Source organism: Nyctibius grandis, chromosome 20 (assembly GCF_013368605.1).
Source record: "Nyctibius grandis isolate bNycGra1 chromosome 20, bNycGra1.pri, whole genome shotgun sequence".
Taxonomy (NCBI): Eukaryota; Metazoa; Chordata; class Aves; order Nyctibiiformes; family Nyctibiidae; genus Nyctibius; species Nyctibius grandis.
The window spans coordinates 3,656,479-3,677,869 of NC_090677.1; the positions used below are offsets into that span (position 1 = coordinate 3,656,479).

Sequence of the window (21,391 nt, forward strand, 5' to 3'; positions counted from 1 at the left end):
ATTAAGGCAAACGGAGACATCCAGTGTTAACAATTTTGGTGAACATAGAAATCTAAGTGCTGAAGATGTGAAGGGTCTGACAGATGATTGCCGGTTCTTTGGATCACCCTGTTGCTTTTACACCACAAAATGTTCTTCACTGTAAAAGTTTAGCTCGGTGCCTTGTGCTTCTGATATTGTTTGGGATAATGCAGGGTAGCATAAGACTTTTATGTGTACGCCTCAGACTTACCACGGTGCTCTGGGGTGGAGGGCAGGAGGTGTAACCACTTACACCAGCTAGTGCCGACCCCCTCAGAGCACTTAATTTCCCTTCCCCAGCCTCCTCCTGAGCGGATCCAGGGAACTGGGTTTGCTTTTGGGAAACTCCGTAGGCCCTTGAGAAACAAGTGGAGGTATTTTGAGAGAGGGCGGCGTTGTAGGGGAATCCATGCAAGACGTGGGGGTCTCTTTGGTTTGCAGCTATGGAAAATAACGAGGTGAAACTGTTCAGAATCCTGAGTGGTGCTAAGGCAGCACACTGGCTGAGGTGGCAGTGAGGTTTAGCTAAAACTTGTGAGTTTTGGGGAGAGCAGTGATCACTTGCTGACCTCCCTGCAGGGGCAAAAAACCTGATGCTTTGTTATGTCTCTTACATTGCTTGAGTTTCCTGTTTTTCTTGGTTGTGCTTTATGAGCTGTCAAAGAGTATACTTGTAAGTTCTCCTAAAATTAGTCTTTGAATGATAAGGTTTGATAAAGTGCTGCCTTTCTGAAGTCTCTTGTACAAATGCATAGAAGGAGTTATTGCTCTTCTGGAGGTACAGACCTCACTCTTCACTGCTGAGCCCCTCAGAGCTCCCCTGATGCCTCTTACAAATTATCCGCAAGGAAACCTCAAAATTTACCTTTCCTTGGCATAAAAGTTAGCAAAGCTGCCTTTGTTTTTACATTAGGAGGAGGAGCAGGATGGATGTTCTGCGGCCCACCCTGATAAGGATCGGGGGGCGAGTGTACAGGAAGAACCTCACTCAGGAGCAGGCCTACCAGCACGAGGAGGAGGAGGATTTCTGTGCAGGTAAAAGAGTGCTGCGTGAGGGGTGGCCGTGGTGCTGTCAGGACGTGCCTCAGGTGAAAGCATTGACACTGGGGACATAGGGAGCTTTGGTGTTCTCTCTGATGTCTTTGTGTGCTCAAGGACTTGCCTGTGCGGTGGAGTGAGGGGTTCCCTCAAATTCAAATTTGGCCACCCAAATTCATCCCTGTATGTGTTGGGGAGGAGATAGAAACCATGGCCTCTTTCTGGAAGCCGTGTTTGGTCCTAACAGGCGCGACTGAACGCCCCACAGATGAAAGGTGCAGCTCTTCCTCCATGCCCAGGGTGTGAGAATTTCTCTGTTTTCCCAAACACTCTGCCTGAACCCTTGAACCAAAACTACCCTTACCTTTTATTTGTATTCTTCTGCGACTGTAAATTCCTGCTCAGGTCTCTGAATGGGCTGGTGGCTTCCACCCTGCCAGGAGAAGAGACCATTCCCATGGGGTAGCTGCAGAAATTCCAGCTGAGAGAAAACCTGGGCTGTAGCTACTGCTTTCCTACGCCTCCCAGCCCCGCAGATTTAGAAGCAGACATTATGTTTTCCAGAGCTGGTGGTAAGGTGAAATAAAAAGCTGCAACGGAGAGAAGTCCATTTCTTCCTTTCTCTAACCTTGGGAGAACGTGGCTGTGAGACTCTTGTCCTACATAAAGCGCTACCAAACTTCACAGAGGTTATATAAGGCCTATTGTTTTTTTTCTGGTAGGCCCCAGTGACTGCGCAGACGAACCCTGCGATGCCTTTATGGTGGAAGAGACCGAGAAGGGCTTCCAGTGCAGAGTGGAGGTTCCCAGCCCATTATACAAGTGAGCCTGCGTGTTTCTGGTTTATTTGTGTTGCTGCTGGGAAGCGGTTGAGCACAGAATATTTTTTTTTGAGGTCAGGGTAAGCGTTGGATCTCCAAAATATATTCTGTTTTGTGGATGTGGATTTTAGCATTTGGGAGGGGAAAATTGGCAATGCCTTTTTAGCGCAGTTGTGCCACGCTTGACTCCTCGCCTTCCCCGTGACAGAGACAGCAGGTGGTGCTTTCTTGCTGGCAGGAGGGTTTTTGAGCATCTCTTCCCTTGAACATAAAAGCGTCAGGGAGGGTGGGAGAAGGGGAGGAAGAACTGGGGCGAACAGCCTGGCAGGGGGAGTTTGTGAAAGCTTCGAGAGAAAGCACACGCGGCTGGGGTTGACTGTTGACTCCAATCTGATGTTTACTGGGAAGCCTGTTGTGTTCAAAGCTTTATCTAGTTATTTTTGACAGTTTTATTGGTCAAATAGTTTTGCTGAAATGTAGAGAAAGAAAAGTGTAATGCTGCGTGTTTGGATGCTGGCAAATGACTACCTTGAGCAAAGCAAAGAGCAGAAAGTGACTCTCTTGCACTTTTACGCCTCCAGGTACATCATTGGGAAGAAAGGGGAAACCAAGAAGAGAATAGAAACAGAGACTCGAACCTCCATCAGCATTCCCAAGCCTGGAGTGGAAGGAGAAATTGGTGAGTTGAGCATGCACAAAACGGGTGTTCTCTCATCGGCCCTTGCACAGATGTGATTTGAGCGGGGAGGGGGCATAGGAGGTATTTTTCCTTTAATTCCTGCTTCTGACATGGCACTGACTCACTTTATGGCCTTGGAAAAATCACTTCACTTTTCTCCTGGGTTTATTTTCCCTGTCTATAAATCCTTATAAATCAGTATAAGGTTTTTTGCCGGGGGGTGTGTGTGTGAATCTATTTTAAGTCTATGGATAGCCTCACTGAAGTCACTTCTAGGCCTTAAATGACTGGCTTGAGGACTTTGGGCCTGAATGTGTTGGGGTGTTTTTTTAGTTTAGTTTTGGGTTTTTTTCTGAATTAATACCATTTCTGTTAATGAGGAGCTGCAACATACATCCAGAAAGAATTGCTGTGTTGTATATTTATGCATAAAATAAGCTTCAGCATCTGCTTTAATATGAGAAGTGTTTTGATGACGTTGCTGCCTTTCTGGTGTTGTCACTTGATCCCGACAGTGAGAACAGGCTTTCTTGTACCATATGTTCTTTCTCATAACTTCTAGTGACTTAAAAAGAAAGGAGAGTTGCTTATAAGGGCTGGCCCATGGGGGTTTCTGCTGGAGTGGATATCTGGAGGGCCCCTTACTCCGGTGATAATTGGCACAGTGTACAGTTACGTTCGTGACAGAGCTGTGACAGGGAGATCCAGCTGTGGTGCTGCCCAGGAATGTGGCAGTGCTTCTCAAGAAGTGGGTCTTGACTTCATCCTGAGAACCGTGAAGGGCTATTAGGAAGGCTGAGAGATGTTGAAAATGTGTAATGATAGGAAGCCGAGAAAATTTTGTTCCTTGCAGTTCTTCCCTTTGAAGCTCAAGTGTTCTCTGTTTGGTGCCTTGAAGTGCAGGCACAAATGATACAGGCCAGCTTGATCTTTGATAGATTTTCTTTTCTTTTGCACTCTGACTGCCTTTATGAAAACTTGAAATAACGCTCCAGAAGTCTGAAGAGCCACTGAAGTGATAGACTCTTAGTTATTGTTTTTAGGTGCTCAGAGCCTTGAGAGCAGAGGGACACTTTTGATGGCATCATCCTGTCTTTACAGAGGAAAGCACAGCCGTGTCAGGCATTTTAAGTCAAGCACGAGTCTGGCGAGATTTCTCTGTGCACAGTTGGGGGTTTTAATTCCTGTCACTTCTTCAGTGAGCCCGGGGCTAACAGTAGAGAGGTGCTGTTGTGCAGGTTTTTCTAATTCCCTCCTGGCATCTCCTGGATGAAATATTCTTACCCTCACAGTATCCTCCAATATTGATACTTTAAAGTGCACAGATAAATACAGCGTAAAATCATGATCCATTCAATTACTCTTGATTTTGCATGGGCATGGGTGTCAGTAGTCTCACCATGGAAGCCAGACAGGGATTGCTTTGTTTCCTTGTAGTGATTACAGGGCAGCATCGCAGCGGTGTCATCTCTGCCCGAACACGGATCGACGTTCTCCTGGACAGCTTCCGCAGGAAGCAGCCCTTCACACACTTCCTATCCGTCGCTCTCAACCAGCCTGCCATCCAGGAGAGGTTCCTGCAGTTCAAGGAGGAAGTACTGGAGAAATGCTCAAAGGTAAAAGATCCACGTGAGAATTAAAATCAAGTGGAAGCCCTTCAGCAGAGTGCCATTTCATTTATTGAGATGGCTTTTTGGTGTTTGCCTTGAAGGCCTTGTTCTATTTCTTAGGGATGTGTTTTTAACAGGCCTTTTACTTCAGTTGACGGATCTGCTGTGAATTTGTTGAGTGCTGTTGTGAAATCTTCTGGAATGCGGAATGGCTTACTTAGTAAATTGTTAGTAAAATATTTTGTTCTCCTTAGAGGTTGTCCTAGGTGGGAGGATATCTAAAATTCAAAAGAGGGTTGGGGTTTTTTGTTGTTAATAGGAAAGCCACTAAATAATGGAGTGGACCTTCCTACATTTTATATGATTTCTACATAACCATGAAACCAGGTAGAAATTCACAAGTTTGCTGCTGCTTCTCTTTCACCTTTCTTTTGGTTACTGACAGTGAAGCAAGATGGGTGTCATTACTGGAGCTGAGCGAGAAATGACTTGGTAGCACATGGCATCCTGCAAATCTCATCGCTTCCCTTCCTCCCCATGAGACTCTCTTCTGACAGTCCCTCCTCCTCGCCTTCAGATCTCACACTGAGAGGAGCAGGAAATAGTTAGGCACAGGGAAATGAGGAACAGAATGAAGTGAAAGCTGTGTATTCCCTGGTTTATTTTAGGGTGCTTCTAGGTTGGCAGAAGCAATATGTCAGCGCACAGGGCCAGACTGAGGAGAGAGAATGGTATTATTAGATTGCTGTGTCCCCTGAGTGCTGGGAGGACATCTCTAGGCAAGAGAGAAGAGTTCCTCTTTGTGGCCACTGCAGGTTGGATTGCATACACGCAGCAGCCTTTTGTGGGCTGATATTATTACCTTCATGTCTGTCACTTCTGCTTGTGCCTTTCAAAGGGGAAAATATAATCTGCAGATAGGACAGCTGAAGAAGCTTAGTTTCCTGTGTCTTCATGCTGTGGGTGTGAATTATCTGATATCTGAGGAGACAGGAGTTCTTGCTCAAGTTTTTGTGGTCAGTTGTATGTCAGTTGTCTCATCTCTAAGAGCAGAACTGAGCTGGCTTTGCAGTCTTGGCTTTCCTGGCAGTTCTGATTTAAGTCCCTCTTCTGCACCCAGCTGCCTGTTTCAGTGACATCTTAGGAGTTTTCTGTCACTCAAGTTTCCACCTGACGTTAAATATGACTGAAATTGGCCAACAGATGCAGGGGTTAGCAACCAGTGCAATGAGCACCCTAGGGTTAGGAGGATATCACTGCCTCTGTCATCTCTCCCCATTAGCCAGTGGTAGCTACTGTTATTAAAGCTTACTTTTATTAAAGGAAAGCCCTGAAGACAGGGGGATGGAAACATTAGCCTGAGAAGGTGTTGGCTGGACAGAGAGTGCTGGACCTCGGGCTGGCTTCAGTGGGAGCCTGGCTCCCTCTCTTGGTTTCTAGTTCCAGTCCATGTTGGGGGACACACCAAAGTTACAGGGGGAGAAGCAGCTCTTTGTGGGGCTGGTAACTTCAGCACGGGGCTCTGGTAGTGGCTGTTCAAGCTGTTGGCCTTGGGCTGAGACCGCTGCTTTCTGTCTGGTGTTTCTCTTGCCCTTTTTCCCCTTCTAACTGGGCTTATGGCTGTTAGAGTCTTTTCGCTTGGTCTCCCTCAATCTGTCAGTCCTTTCAGACGTGGCTGGACCTGCTCTGCTTGAAGCCTTGGCATCCTGGACTCCATTTGTCTGATCCTCCTGCTCCCTCGAGCTGTCTGCCCGCAGGTCCAGTGGATTTCTTTTGTCCCTCCCCATGGACAGCAAACCCAGACCTGCCTGCTGCGCAGGGCAGTAACCTCAGGCTCATCCATACACCTTGCTGGGTTCTGGCTTCCAGGCTGCCTCGGTGTCAGGCGAATCCTTTCAGTGTCCCATCCCTATGACGTGGCATCTTCTATTCATCTTTGCAGCTAATACTGTCATCCATGCTCTCATCCCATGTTTTTATTCCTGCAACACTCTGGCCTCACACAGGCGTCGTTCATCTCCTTGTAGAGCACTCATTTTTCCTGCCTGCTGCTTCAGTCGCATCTCTGCAGCCCTCCATTGGCCCAGCCTCTGCTGGTGATCTTAACTTGCTCTCCAGACCCCTCCTGATCTGTCTCTGTCACATTGTTTGTCTTTTACTCACTTGTATCAGTTTGCATCCTTGGGTACGCAGGGAGGTCTGCCATCCACTTAGAAACATGTTCATAAATTTATCTTGGGGCTTTCCCCAAGTGTTGTCAGTCACATTCAGAAGGAGCTACCTGGGAACATCTGCAAACCTTCACATGCTCCTTGTTCTAGAAAGCTGCAGAAGCACAGGCTTGCTCAGAGGAGTGCTGAGACCACTGCTGACCAGGCTAGTCACGTTAATTTTTACTCCTCTTGCCTGACCTTCTGTCTCTCCCTCAGTGTTTTTGATCTGTGTCTGGACAGTACTGAGTCCTGTCAGGCTCTGCTTCATGGTTAGGGATCCTGCAGCGTGGGCGTGCACGTGGGAACACATTTCAGCCTAACAGCTACTTCTGGCTTTCAGTAACCTCAGACTTGAACTGTACTCAGAACCAGCACCCAGGCATGCATCCTCCTAATACCAGGAACAGCAATATCTCCAAGGAAGTGTGGCACTGGAGACATAGCGTGCCTTTTGCTGCTGCCGAGTCATCAGGGTGCTTTTGGGAATCTCCCAAAACAGTGGCAGCTGAAGCTGCCCTACAGCAGGACACGTCTATATGGGTGCAGGCAGAAGGTCTGGGGCTGTAGTTCCTGCTCTCTACTCTGCCTGGGCACAAGGTGCCCCAGCCTGGAAGCTGCTGCATCGTGTTAGCACTGCTCAGTGCCCTGTGCCTCTCAGAGGGGCCTGAAATGTGCCTGGTACTGCTTACATCAGCTCTAGAGGTTCCATTTTTAGTTTGAAATGTGGAATTTGGTCAGTGACAGGTATCTGGGAGTTTGCATACGGTAGCTTAGGGATATATGGTGCTTTATTTTTCTGCCCTTCCTTCTCCTGGTATTAGGAAAAGGGTTTCTAGATATGTTGCTGCCTGTTAGTTCGAGGAGTGTATTGCAGCCCCGTATGTCTCTCAATCACTCCACCAGCCCGTAATGCCACTCTAATACCACTTTATCTCACAGCAGGGTCTGCTAGAAAGCACATCAGCAATGAAAAACAGTAATTCAGAACGGTGCCTCACAGAGCAATAAGGGAGCTTATAGATTTGTCCAAAGCCACGGGATTTCTTAGGGAAATCTGAACAGGTTCCAGTGACAGAAGCGGTGCGTTTCTCTCCCTGTTGCAACATTGCAGAATTAGGTGAACTCCAGTCTCTGAATGAAGCTGGGTAGTAACGGTGAGGAAGGGAAAGGAGCAGGTGTGCATGAGGATTTCTTCTGGCCATTGAGCAGTGGTGAGGGACTCTATTTCTCTCTGAAGCAGCTACCATGACAACCATTCATTTAGATTTTATAGCACAGAGTTATGTTGGTGGGTAGATGCTTTCTAACTTTTTTTTGTGTGTGTCTTTAAGACCTTTTGTAAGATGAACCTTTTGTTGAAAGATGGAACACTTCAGGCGTCATTCATGCTATTGTGTGGTCAGGGCTGCTGGGTGATGAAGCAGGACCGAGGGGATGCTCTTTTGAGGCTAATTTAATATAAATACGGGGAGGTGGCTCATTACTGATGTGGTGCAGTGGGAGGTCCGGATGACTGGATGACCTTGGAAGTCTCCTCGCACAGTCGTGTAGGTGTCAGAGTGAGGAGGACTGAAACGTCTGCCTGAGTACGCAGGTGGAAATGGGAAGAGACTTTGCAGTATTGCCGTGAAAAATCACAGTCGGATCTTTCAGAGCTGTGCAAGCGCAGCGTTTGCAGCCTCAACAGGCTGCAGATGTAGCAAGGAAAAGAAATATGATTGCTGTAATATAGGGCAGCTTGTAAATATCAAACATTGCTAATGAGAGATTATATCTCGGAGTGGAAGGGACAGAAAATGGGAGGGGTTTTTCAGCCTGCAGCTCTTCAGGCAGTTCTGAGGAAATGCCGTTTTTCTGGCTTGCTCCTTTGTTTGTGGATCAGGGTGGGAGAGGGCATATAGCTGGCATGCAGTATCCTGCTAGTAAGAAAAAGAAATCATAAAGCTGTCTGCAAATATTGGAAGATGCAGCCAGGGAGGAAGAGCTAAGGAGTTTTATCCTTTGCCTTGTCATGTAGAAGGCCTAAAGTATGTTGTGCTCTATGGTTTCCCTACTACAGGGCCTTAGATTTGAAGGAGCAATGTGCTTGGACTTTGCAGAGAGGTGAAGACTCCAGATAAAACCCTGTCTGTGTTCCTTCTAAAGGAGGAGAGCAAAGGTAGAAGACTAAGTAGCAGGAGGGAGGAAAAAAATGAATTTTTAAGGCATAGTGGAAATGAATTGTTTTTTTGACCATGACAGGCAGTGTCAGGGAGAGTTATAAGCTAAAATGGACAGTCATCACATACGGATGGTGCATAAAGGGGATATTCTTCCTGTCACACCTTGCCTCCCCTCATCTGGTACTCTGCTTTCGTTAGGGCTGGAAGCCACCGCTTGCTACAAGCCACTGCAACGTGTGCTATGAGGAGTGCCCGGGGATGAAGCTGGTGACAGAGGAGCTTGTCACCGAGCAGCACTCGGGGAGCATGGCTTAGGTCCACTCTGTGCCCATCTTACTCCTCACTCCTGCTTTTATGGTTGTAGCTTACCTTGAGAAAGTTTCTTAGGTATTTGGAAGATGTCTGTAAAGCCCCAAAATCACAATATTGACAGGATCGTGTCTCTTGGGCTCGTTCTCCCTGGAGGAGAATGTGATTTTTCCTTAGCAGTAGTTATGAACACGTATTTCTAGGCTCTGCGTTGCTGTTGTCTGGCCCTGCTGGTCAGGTTGCAGAGGGCTCGTACCACTGGACAGGGCGGCTTCCCGCGAGGCGACACAGCGGTTGCTGACAGCATATCGTAATCTGGGATTAGAATAAGTGGGTTCAAGCTTTTTTGCATCTTGGTGAGCACCATCCAGCCGTGAAGGGCTGCTAAGACGCCTGCAGAAACATTGCCTGTTCCAGGGAGAGCTACCTCTGACGTAGCATCTATTTTATGCGTGGGAGAAGTGGGATCTGCTGGCCTGTGAGAGAGTAAGGGTGTAAGCAGGGTTTTTAGGAGCTGTCTGAAACGCTAGGGAGTAAACTAGGAGGATTATCTAGGTCTTGGCCTGCTCGCTGTGCACTGCTCTTCCCTGCTAACCTCCCCAGCAGCGGTAGCGTGGCTTGTGGAGGTGAGGTGCCATCGCTTTGTCAGCTCTCAGCCCACACTCAGGTGCTGGAAAGCTCAGGGGAAAGCGCTGCTTTTGGGGCAGGGTGATGTTTACGGTACAAATCGTGCTGGGGTGGAAAATGAGGGTAGGGCTTTTGCTTTCTGACCTGCAAACTACTTTCTCGTTGCTGTACATCATCTGTGCGCACTGTGGGGGTGGCATCGGCTGGTTGTCCACGGCAAGGGTAAATCCAACTTTCTCCCAGTTTCTGTTAGCCAAGCTACTGTTTTGTGATGGGCCAAATATCCTCTGGCTATGAATATCATTAGTGAAAAAAGGCTGACGGAGAGAAATCATGTCCTGTCACGCATGTTAACAGCAGTATGAGTTCAAGGAAGCCGAAAGGCTTTTACCACAGAGGGGAGAAGTGAGATGGAGCCGTCCCTTTTTCTTCTGTGCCTGATGTAGTTAGTCTGTGCTTGTCTCAGGCTGCTGCACAGTGCTGAGGTTTGCAACACGCTTTGCCGCTAGTAGCACGGTAGGATTTGGGGTTTCAGTCAGTAATAAAGTAATTAGCAGCAGTGGAAGGTGTGTACGTGCTCTCTCTCTTCCGGGGACCACCACGTCTCGCCTGCAGCTGCTGGAGCCAGCCCCCAGCCTCCGTGTCGCAGGCTGGCTTGTCTCTAGTCCAGCCCGTGAGCACCGCTGTAAAGAGTATGGATGTTGTCATGAGTGAGATGTGGGGCATTAAACTCTGACAGGCTGAGATACTGCGGTGTTTAAACATCTGAAAGGTTTTATTTCAAACCCTGAAGCACAGCGAGAAACTTCAAAGCTGTCGTTCTCAGTCGGTGGGCTTTTTTCAGACAGAGCAAGGCTTCAGTAGGCTGGCAAGTGGTGTTGGCTTCTTCTGGAGTTAAAAGTGGAGGTTATTTAATGCTCTGATGGGAAATGGCCACTAAGTGGAAATAATTGTTTTAATATGGGTGTGTTAACCATCCTTGAGGTATTTTTATAAATATCCTAGAACAAAAGAGCATGTTTTGTGAAGGCGAATGTAACCACTGCTCCACCTGGGAACAGTTCTTCCCCAGCAACAACACGTAACTCTTATAAAGGGAATTTAAACTTAATTCATCTTGGCAAACTGTAGGGCACATGGGAACAAGGAAAATGTAATTATCAGAGCTGGTATTAGCTGTGGTTGTGTTGTGAGGTGCAACCTGTGTTTAGACAGGATTTAGAGACCAATTAGGGCTTGTCACTACAGCTGCTTCCGGCTTTATTGCACAAAAAATGGACTTAAGTTTTAAATCTGTGCTGACTTGTGTTGAGTTCTTTGCTGATGGCAGCTGCTGCGTTGACACCTGTGGAAGTCTCCTCTCGAAACCCCACACGAGTGAGTGCTGCTGTTCGTGGGTCCTGAGTTAGACCCTGTCGTAAGGAGCTTCCAGGCTGCCGTTCAGCAGCTCCGATGACGAGGCAGGCAGGGAGCGCGCGTGTGGTGAGGGGCTGCGCCTCGCCTGCCAGGCTGAGCTCGCTCCCAAAGCCTGGGAAATTTTGTTACTCATTTCAACTTTGAGTCACTACCGACCCGACCAGCGACGCAGAGATAAAAGGTTTGGTGCCAGTGGCTTGGTACCTGCTCTCTGTAGTATTTATCCCTCTGATGGAGGGGGGGTGTGGATACGATAAGACACCAATATATGATTGATTGACTGATTTGTAGGACCACGGGGTCAGCAGCAGCCTGTTCCAGAACCCTGCAAAGCTTCACCTGACTCTTGGGACGCTGGTACTTCTGAACGAGCAAGAGATCCAGAAAGCGTGTGACCTCCTCCAGCGATGCAAAGAGGACTTTGTGGAGTAAGTGATGAAAGAGGGATGTCATCACCGAGGGCGTGAGTGGGGGAAAAGCAGCCAGCTGTCTTTGACAAGGGACAGTGAAGAGAAAAGCAGCCCAATAGCCTATCTCAGATCTAGAAGTTTAGAAAAAAGGCTGAAACGTTTCAGATGGGAGCAGTAGAAGTCACCAAGCAGTCACCAAGAGTCTAACAGCATCTCGCAGCTCAGCTCAGACCCTCAGCATCCCCTGAAAACCTGCTCTACTCATTTTTTCTCACTTACTTTTTTCTCTACTCACATTTTACTCACATTTTTCTCTATTTACTTTTTCTCACACGCATCCCCGTTATTTTTGCGTGAGCAATTTTTGGCTGTTGCCCCCTGCCTGCTGCAGAGGGAGAGACGAGCTCCGTTACCTTCTGGCGTTGCCTGCAGCGGGCTCTGGCACGCTGCTTCCCTCCCGCCTCAGAGCAGATGCTGAGGTGTCCTTGACATGCAATTCTTGATGCGGGGAGCTGTGTGCAGGGAAGCCAGCATCAACCATGTGAGTAATAGCTCAGTGCTGCTCCAGGACTGAGGCTTTCTCGCTGCCCGTTAACACCGAGCTGCAGATGTTAGGGCTTTAACTGTCAATGTGGATGAGTAACGCTGTAATTACCTTATCTCTGTTCAGCTTAGAAATTGGAGACGACCGGAGGGATTGGTTTATTTACTTATTTCTGCAAAGCCTTTGCACGTAGAGCACCGATCCTTGATTTTTATTTATTTATTCATTTATTGCCTCGGTGCATGAAGAATTAGCCACGCTGTGCCAGCCGATATCTGTGGGAATTAATGCATGGCCAAAATTCATACCTCTGCCATTAAAATGACGGCTCCAGTTGTTCAGCTGCTGAACAGAAACTCAAGTGCGTTTCCAGGGGAAGGCTCTCCCCGCAGTATTTGGAAAGTGCCAGCTTCCTCATAAGTGGGTTGAACCGAGGCAGAGAAAATCTTTATTCTGTTTCCTTTAGTGGAGGGGGAATCAACACTTGAGTGTAACCTTTAGGTTATTTCCCTTGCCACACCCAAATAAATACACTTTGAAAATTAATTTAGGCTCCCTTCCACCCACAGAAACCCTCATTAGTGTTCATTTGCTTTTCTAAACGCAGGCAGTGCCACATGAAGGTGGATGTGCCCTTTCTGACCCTTTTTAGAGTACGTGGCCTTAAGCACTCCCGGTGTGATGTGCACGACAGTCCACTCGTGCTGTTTTCCTCCCAGTAAACATCCTGCCAAGGGAAATCACGCTCTCCTTATTCCACCTGGGAAGCTTCGCTGAGGTCTCTGGGGCGAGCTGAGCAGAAGTGAGCAAGGTTAGAGCAAAGTCACGCTCCCATTGTTAACTCGTGTTTATTCCTTCTGCCTGCCCAGACACTCCCTGTACTTTCCCCGAGACCTCGGCGTTAAATGAGGCCACGGCACTAATTCACAGGGAGCTTTCGCTGCGGCGCCCCGCCTCCCTGGGATGTTCTGGTGGTAAAGGCAAGGAGGCGGCGTGTTTGGAGGCAGATACACTTCACAGGGTGTTTGCAGGTGTGGGAGTGCATATTATATCCTGCACACATTCTCGGTTTTGCCTTCCAGCAACGGTAGCTGGAGCTGATTTTAAACCAGCTCTATTTACTTCCAGCGTTTGTGAGTTGAAATGTACTTCAAACTCCATTCTGTATCGAGTACTTTTGCCAGCGAAAATGAACGAGCTGGAGACTTTGTGTCACGCTTGCTCTCTTCACAGGGAAGGCAGGAGGTTCTCTGGGATGGGAACTTGTACCGTTTTATTGCTGATGGCTTTTATGAAATGTAAATGGAGGTCTCTGTGTTGAGGTGGCCCGGGAACACTGACAGGTTGCCTTAGCGTGTGCCTAAAATGCTGAATGTATGAATTGAAGTGTTTTTACAGTATTTCTTGAGATGATGAGACAATAGCAGCTGTAGCCTTTCGAGCTTTAGAAATTAGGGAGCCTTTTTTGTATTTGGGCTTTTTCAGTGCAAACAACCTGAAATATACGGGAAAGAGCAGAACTCCTCAGTGGAGTTCACTGCCCCATACCATCTATTAAACATTTAAGTCCTGCTTAACCTCAAATCTGTGTTTAACTACAGCGACAAATGGATTTTACATCGTTCCCTTAGTAAAAGCAAATATTTAGTGTGTGCACGAGGAGTACCACGCGCTGTATTTCAAAAGCAGGTGTGATGTTTTGCTTTTTAACACAAGGGTTTTCTTGCATTTCAGCCAAATTGCTGGAGGCAAGCCCCTGACCGTGGAGGTGGCAGGGGTGGAGTACATGAACGATGACCCTGCCATGACGGACGTCCTTTATGCCAAAGTCCACATGAAGGATGGCTCGGACAGGTGAGTTCCCCACGCTCCTTTTTCATTCCTCCTCGCAGTGTGCTGGAGAAACCCTCTGTGGTCTGAAGCTGGTGGGTACTGCTGGCAGTCCTTGGGCCAGCAGTCAGGAAGATGAAGTTGTTCTTGCTTCCTAAACCAGTTAAGGCAGTGATGTGTTTGCTCTTTAAATCAGTCACTGGTGGTGCGGCTGAAAGATGTCATTTGTTTCTGTAGCATTCTGTCAGGTTGAATAATGGTGTCGTGGCTCACACGGTGATAAGATGGCCAAGGAGATACTCCCGAGATCACTTAGAAGGCAAGGACAACTTGGCCTCTGCTGTCTAGTTCCCAACCTGCAACCCAGATTAATCTGGACAGCCTGGTATATTCTGCAGCACTTAATTATTCTTAAAACCCAGTTACACCAGAAGGTCCTGAGAAAAGCATGACTTGGTTACAGAGTTGGTTTCTGTGTCTGTAAGAGGCCTGGAACAGGCACTGGGTGTGAAATGTCTGTCTGCTGAGCTGCTGGTGTGAAATCTCGAAGCCTGGTTGGTGCCAGTGCATGTTTGTGCTGTTTGCCACTGTGGCTGATGGCTTTAGCTCTACAAACAGCACTTCCTGGGATGTGGTGGTGTCTGAACAACCATCCTCCATCTCATTTTTGACAACTGTGTCACCAGTGGCAGCACCATCTTTTCTCTTAGTGCTTTCTGGAAGACTGGGGAAACGTAAGAGCTGTTGTACTCTGTGCTGCTGGTTGTGAGGTGGGTGGGAAAGAGGGTACCGGAGTAGCCAAAAGAGCTTTAGCCTTCTCTTTTCTGGCAGTGCTGCCCTTCTGTTGTCTGTTCCCGTTGCCAGAGGACAGCAGGAGCTAGCAGGGGTGCACGGAGCAGGGCAGCTGGAGGAGGGAGGCTGTGAGCAGGAACCGGCTCAGGGAAGAAAGGACGTGTTCTGGCATCTCCTTTTCCTGAGGGCTGAGGAGACAAGAGGGGCCCCCTGCTTAACGCTGCACTTTGGAGGCTGTGTTGAAGTAAGAGATCGGAAGTGGGATAAAAAATGTGGGTGGGAAAATGAAAATGTAAGAATTGCTGGGGGGCAGTAGGAATTGAAATCTTTTCCTCTTCTCGGCTCTTCCACTTTGAAGTCTGCCCTACCCTGGAAGAGGTGAGATAAAACAAACGGGGCGGGTGGAGAACCAGGACAAGCTAAAGATCAGCCAGGAGACAGAAGTGCAGGGAGAAAGGAGGCAGCAGCACTCAGAAAGACGAGACGGAGGCAGACACTGGATGACCCAAATGCCCTTCAGTCGGTTTGTTGTAGAAAGTGAGAGCTGAGGTATGGGCCTCTTTTCTCCTGAGTCACCGAGCTCTGGATCATCTCTGAGGTGCAGTGTTCGTGAGTCTGTGACCTGAGGAGCTGGTAGAGAAATCCTGTAGAGCGTAAGTAGGGCCTAAGGTGAGGCAGTGATGTCTGCCTGCATCCAGGGACAGCTGGAATTGGTACTAGCACTGTGGTCTGCTTCAGATGCCGGCCATATCCCTTCTGCTGGGAACCCACTTAGCCATGATGCTAGCAGAAAATGCTGACGTGCGTTAGGGGCAGAGCTGCTTTTGGCAGGGGAGAGAAATGACATCTTCAAATCCACCTTGGCTTGGAAACTGAAGATGAGCCCTATCCGCCCCCTCCTAAGAAAGGACTGATGCCTCCTCTGTCCTTCACAGAGGTCTGGTAGCTGAGATCTGGGGATCTCGTGCTTTGCGTGGCATCTGGAGGCTGCCAGACTTCTCTCCTGCAACACCTTTCCTGCTTTTTGCATAGCAGTGTGCTCAGAGAGGGCCAAGTGACTGTAAGTTTTTATCCTTGGCTCAGACCCGTCCTGCCCTCACCTGCGAATTAATTCATCTGGCACTTCTCCCCTAACATAGTTCCTTAACTGTTAGCAAGCATCCAGAAAACATTGAGCTTTGCAGAGGCAAAAGAAGATATGTTTGTGTTGATGGAGAGCAGTGAAAGCTTCTTTTGCTTCCTTTGAGTCTCCAGCAGTCTCGGTGTCGGACAAACAGTGATTATAAAGAAGGGACAAATGGTGTCCTCTCCAGAAAACTCTGCTTCGTTTCCTGGTCTGCTAGATGGATAATTGCTGAGCAGCTCCATGCACCCCTTGCCTGCTAAAACCTGCTGTGCTTTGCTCAGGGAAGTGGGGAAAGCAGGTGGAAAGGGGAGTTTCTCAGCTGCAAGGCCAATACTAGAGGAGAGCGGCAGCCACGTGGTTTGCCATGCTGGATCAGACTGCTGCAGCCTGCGTTTGTGAGAGGTGTGTGCCTTCCTGTTTCATGCAAGATATCTTGCTAGCTCTGTGTAGTTCCTGGCATGGCTGAGGGGTGGAGTTCCTTCCTGATCTTTGGATGATCTTGATCAGCTTAAGCTATAAAGCAGGAGATTTGATTTACCCTGACTTAGCTTGCATAACTGCAGACAGAATTAGGGGTTGGCAAGCCCTTCTTGCACGTATAATGGCTCAGACTGAGAGAGGGATCATGCTCTGATGCCTCCCACATGGCAAATAATTCCCATTATAATTCATTCTAATTTGTTTTATTTCCTTGATTAACTTTATAATGTAATAAAACACCATTTTCACTTGAGCTATTCTCCATTAATTTGTTTTAGTGTTGTCTGTAATGGTATTCATTTGATCTTTGTCATTGCTAATTTTAAAAATCACTGATGCAAAGCCAGAAAGTGGTAGAAAACCATGGCAATTGGTAGTTTGAGAGTCCTGAAATCGTCACACAGGGGCTGGCAGCCCATGAGGGGCAGCACAAAACCAGCGGTGGGGTAGGAGCTTGCATCTGGAGCGAGGCAGCCCCGGGCTCTGGGGCCCAGCCTCAGAGATGCCATGCTCTGCCTCTCCCACTGCAACTGAGAGTCCAAAGTGGTGGGACCTGTGGAGCAGAAAGCTGTGTAATCCCTTGGACGGGGTGAGATAAGCCCAAATTCTTCTGCACAGAGTAATACTCTCTTGCCTTGTTTTTGGGGACGGGAAGCTCTTGTTCTAGCACATCGTTACTGCTTTTGGTAAGGCCGGGGCACTGCAGAAATTTTGTGGGGGACAGCAACAGCCTGGAAGTTCGTTCAGCTCTTTAGATGTAAGAATATGTGAGTGTGCTGCTCTGATCACGTGCCTGCTCTGCTGCCTGTCCTAGGACAGGCGTGCCCGCAGATCCTGGCAGCCACGGCCGCTGTCATCCCCAGCCGAGGCCAGACAAGAAGGTGGCAACAAGTCCTTTGATTCTGCTTGCTCAGTAGCTCCGAAGCTGGAGCATTCAGCAGGATGTGCTGTCTGGGTTTGTGCCCTCTGTCACCACGTTCTGGGCTCTCCCAGAAATTAAGCCCAGTTACTGGGTTGCTTATGTGGGACAGAGAGGGTTTGAGATCTGGCCCAGTGCACTGTACAGGTTGCAGTCCCTGAGCAGAGCAGAGTCAACGTGCCTAAGCCCTCCTGGAGGTCTCTAGCTTTTAGCATGTGTAAGGAGAGTCACATTGTGTTTCCTGGCAGTAGAAAGATGCATCCTTCAAGTCCCAATAACATCTGTCACTGCAAACAAGCTCTCTGCTATGCAAAATCTGCCCTTCTTCGTGGAATATTTGCAGCAGAAGTGATCACTGAGGAAGCTTTGTGAAACAGCCAGAACTTTTTGTGTTAGAGCTGAATCCTGATGGCTCTGTTTGCCTTCCATCAGAGACTAGCTCCCTTTCCACAGAGACTTTGTTTCACCCATGCTGCCCTCCCTGGCTGAAAAGGGAAGAGCTGACGACGCCAGGGTTTCTCCTTGCTTTACACTGCTCTGTTCTTTCTCTTTTTGCCTTCCCAGGTTGCAGGTGATTGCTGATCAACTGGTGGAAAGGTTTGTGGCCTCTGGCCTGATGCTTAAAGAATGGGATAGGGTGAAACTGCATGCTACGGTCATGAACACTCTCTTCAGGAAAGATCCAGGTGGTGCGTATCCCTCATCCTTACTGATAAATGCATTTAAAGTAGTGCCTCTGAACGGGAAATGCTTTTGTTGGCTTTTATGTTTCTTTTTTTTGAAGTTTGTGATTTGTTTCATAATCTCAAAAATACCTACAAGGTTGTGGGGGGATGTCACTAAATAAAACCCAGAAGCAAATGAAAAAGCAAGCATTCTTTGAGCATTTTCTGCATCTTTTGTAAGATTCTTTGCCATAGCTTCAGAAAACACTATCGCCCAGTAGCTCTCATAAGATCTGGGCCAGAGAGGAATGCTTAGCCCCAAAGATGGGGCTTAGCTCTCAAACAGAGCCCTGAAAACTGGTGAAAATATGAGCCCAAAGTGCTGATGTGGCTCTCTGTTAGGGGAGGCATATGGGCAGCTGCCTCTGGCATTATGAGTCTGTATTCTGACCAACCCCGTGAGGCGTGTGACGCATTCAGACACAGTGGTGAGAGCATGGCACAGACAGCCATAGAAGTCGCTTTATATTCCATACAGGATTTGAATAGCATGCCAGATGTGAGTGGGACTTCCTAGCTAATGCTGGAGATGAAAATGAAATATTGAATATATTCACTGAGGGAGGCAGAGGTCCTGTGGAAAGAACAGGTCATGTACTTAGGGATTGTATAAAAATCCAGACATGCTCTGGGGAAACGGATCTAAGACGTGGGCATTTGGTAGTTGGCGTAGGCCTAGGTTGCTGTTCTTGATGGCTGCGTGCGTGGCTGTGTGCCCACCCCGCAGGAGCATACACACCACATGCACGTGCTTCCCAGAGCAGGCAGCAGAGGTTTGTATAGGTGCTGTTTGGATCACGCCTGGCGTTGTGCTTGCACGCTCAGTCTGGTATTTGGTGCTGTTCCAGGCGGTGGAAGCGCTCACAGTGCTGACTCTCACCCTGGCAGGATGTGGGATTAAAATCAGCCAGAGAGGAGCAGATGTGTTGCACTGAGCCATGAGCCCTACAGAATTACCCTAGCAGTAGCTGTGAGTTAGGGTCTTTCCTCCAGATAACGTAGGTGATCCTGACAGAGACACCAATTCCTGCGTATTCATCCTTGTTCTCTTTAAAACCAAAGTGGAAGTGGTTTTTTTGCACTAAGAACTGGGCAAAGCTGGTTTGTTAGCTGGCAGCTGCCTTTGGGGAGGGAGAGAGTGGGGGGTGAAGTACAGCACACACAGTTCTCCCATCTGAAGCTCATTCTGGTGGTGGCTTCTCTCTTTACAGCTGAAGAGCGAAACAATACAATGACTGGTAAATCATCCTTCAAGGAACGGGAGTCGTTTAATGGCCGAAATATCCTCAAGGTCAGTACGAAACAATCAGGGAAATCGAGCCAGCTGTGGATATTGTATAGCCAAAAGAGGCTGAAACACCTCTTCGAGACTGCTTTTGTCTTAGGCTTAGGGGGTCTCCTGGAGTGGGGGGAATCTGTTTAGAAAACAAACAATCCAGATCCCTCGTAATTGGGAGCATTACAGTACTGAACAGAAGCGTTCTTAAAGCTGGTGAGGCTCAGATCAGGAGTGTGTGGCACGAATGCTAAGTGGGTGTTCATGTTGTCGTTTACTTCGCTCGTGTTTTACCCTGGAGACTCAGGCTCGTGTTAATTCTGTGCCCACCAGAAAGGAGTACTTGGTTGCTCTTCTTCTACTCATATATATTCATGAGACTAAAACTGACTGCCATTTCACTAACTCTTTTCTTCTATTTTTTTAATCTCTGCTATTGATTTGCATGGTTTTGCCCCAGAAAAATAGCAGATAGCGGTAGGGAGTCCCACCAGCCAGGATATGAAGGCTTGGGCAGTGATCAGAGGGTAGGAAGCAAGATCCTCCAGCCCATGGAGGTGGGTAAGGCTTGAGGGGAGCATCCTGCAGCCTCCCAAGCTTTGCCAGCCAGGGTTGAGACTGCAGGCAGCCTCTGCTGCTTGTCCAGATGGCAGTGGCAGACTGATGCTGTGGTGCTTGGCCCCTGCAAGTATCCAGAGAGAAGAGACAAGCACAGAGAAGCAGAAATGGAAAACAACAGTGGGTTGTAAGCAAATCTGCAGTCCTCATTGTGTGAGGGGGTTTGTTGCAGGTAGCTATGATAAGGGGGAGATGGGACAATGCCTGAATACATTTGGGAACCTATAGAAGATATTCTGGCGACAAAGAGATATGAGAGAGGAGGCAGGCTGGGTGGGAGCTGGACAGCCCAGGAGGACTTCAGGGCACCAGAGGAGGGAAAGGATGCGCTGTATTTGTGTTTACAGTTTTGCTGTATAAGGTATTAGGCACAGGATGCACGGGGATGTGAAGGCAGGGAGTGGAACTGATTGATCTCCTCTGCACAGAGGACAAACAAAGGGACAAAATTAGGTTAAGCTCTCATTGTCCTCACACGGTCTGTGCAAGCGCAGTGTCATGACTCAGCATCGCCGCGCGTTGAGCGTTCGGGGTGAGACTGCAGGATTGCAAACCGGAGCAGGAAAGCCACAGACGTGGTCCCTTTCTTAATGTGATCTGTGAGCTTTGGTGAGCTACCAGCGTCTGAGAAGGGGAAGGTGGTGCGTCGGGAGCCCTGAGCGCCTGCAGGAACTCAGCTTTCCTGGCGTACCCCCACATTTCACTTTGCTCCTTTCTCTTGCATCTGTTAAACTTGTCCTCAGACTTTAGAGAGACGTAAAATCAATCCATCAGTGTTCCTTAATCCACAAACATTTACAGTTTGTAAGGCATTAACGATGCTCCCTCTGCTGGTCACACCATTTGTGGGCTGCGCTGCGGGGTCCAAGGATCTGTGGGGCTTGTGGTGTGCAGCGCTTAGACATGCAACTGCCCTGCCTCAGGTGACTGCACCTTATTCTTGCTGCTCTCTGAAATACGAGCCGATGCATTTTTAAATCTCCTAATTGATTTTGTACTGATGTAGCCAAAAGAGCTGCTGGCTGTTTGGGCTGTTGATAATTACTTCAAAGCGTGTCTTGCCGCAAGAAATGTCATCCTTCTCCCCCCACCTCCTCTACGTTTCCTAACCTGCTCACTTCGTATTTCCCTTTGGTCTTCCACGTGCCTGCAGCAGAACGCCCGTTGGCATTAATTAATTACATGAGTCATAAATAGCTCCAGGCTTCTTACCAGAGGAGCCCAGCCTCAGCCAGCCACTGATGCATTCTAGCATGACCTTGCAAGGATGCGCCAGTTCCTTCCCAGCCCCCTTTTATATACATTATTTATCTCCTGCTCAAGGAGCCTGCCCTCTCGCAAAGCAGCTTCATTAACTTTTGCAATAGGATCTAAACGACGGGCTGTTAATGAATATGGCTGCAGTTAGGCAGGCTGCCTTGTGGGTGCTGTCCCTTTGTACGTGTATTTCCGGGCGGTGGGACTCTGCGATAGCTGTGTTGGGTGGCAGCGTTCCCACCTGGAAAGCTGCAGGGCTACTGGTAGGAGGGCATCAAGTCAGAAAACTTGAATTTCGTCGCTGTTGTGCCCATTGTGCAGCTATGACCAGTGCTGTCGGGCCAAAGGCTTTGCCTAGCGGAGAGCAGGAGCTGAGCTATCGGAGCGCAGAGCACGATGGAGGTGCCTTGGTTGTGCTGGTGCAGTCCGAGGCTCCCCCCGTGGTCAGAGCTGGTGTGTGTGTGTGTGTGCAGATGCGCAGGCAGCGCGTGTTTGCTGATAGCATGCTTGCGTTACCC

The 21,391-nt window shown here is 48.5% G+C and overlaps 1 protein-coding gene across 1 annotated transcript in view; it reads left to right on the forward strand.

Annotated features, from left to right (window-relative positions):
• Positions 1-21,391, forward strand: part of ASCC1 (activating signal cointegrator 1 complex subunit 1) — a 37,700-nt gene that overhangs the window by 1,079 nt on the left and 15,230 nt on the right. Inside the window, exons 2-9 of the mRNA XM_068416524.1 lie at positions 935-1,056; positions 1,782-1,881; positions 2,462-2,559; positions 3,997-4,175; positions 11,188-11,324; positions 13,585-13,704; positions 17,562-17,686; positions 18,934-19,013. Coding sequence (XP_068272625.1) covers positions 948-1,056; positions 1,782-1,881; positions 2,462-2,559; positions 3,997-4,175; positions 11,188-11,324; positions 13,585-13,704; positions 17,562-17,686; positions 18,934-19,013 — 948 coding nt within the window. The 5' untranslated portion in view covers positions 935-947. The remainder of the gene's footprint in view (positions 1-934; positions 1,057-1,781; positions 1,882-2,461; positions 2,560-3,996; positions 4,176-11,187; positions 11,325-13,584; positions 13,705-17,561; positions 17,687-18,933; positions 19,014-21,391) is intronic.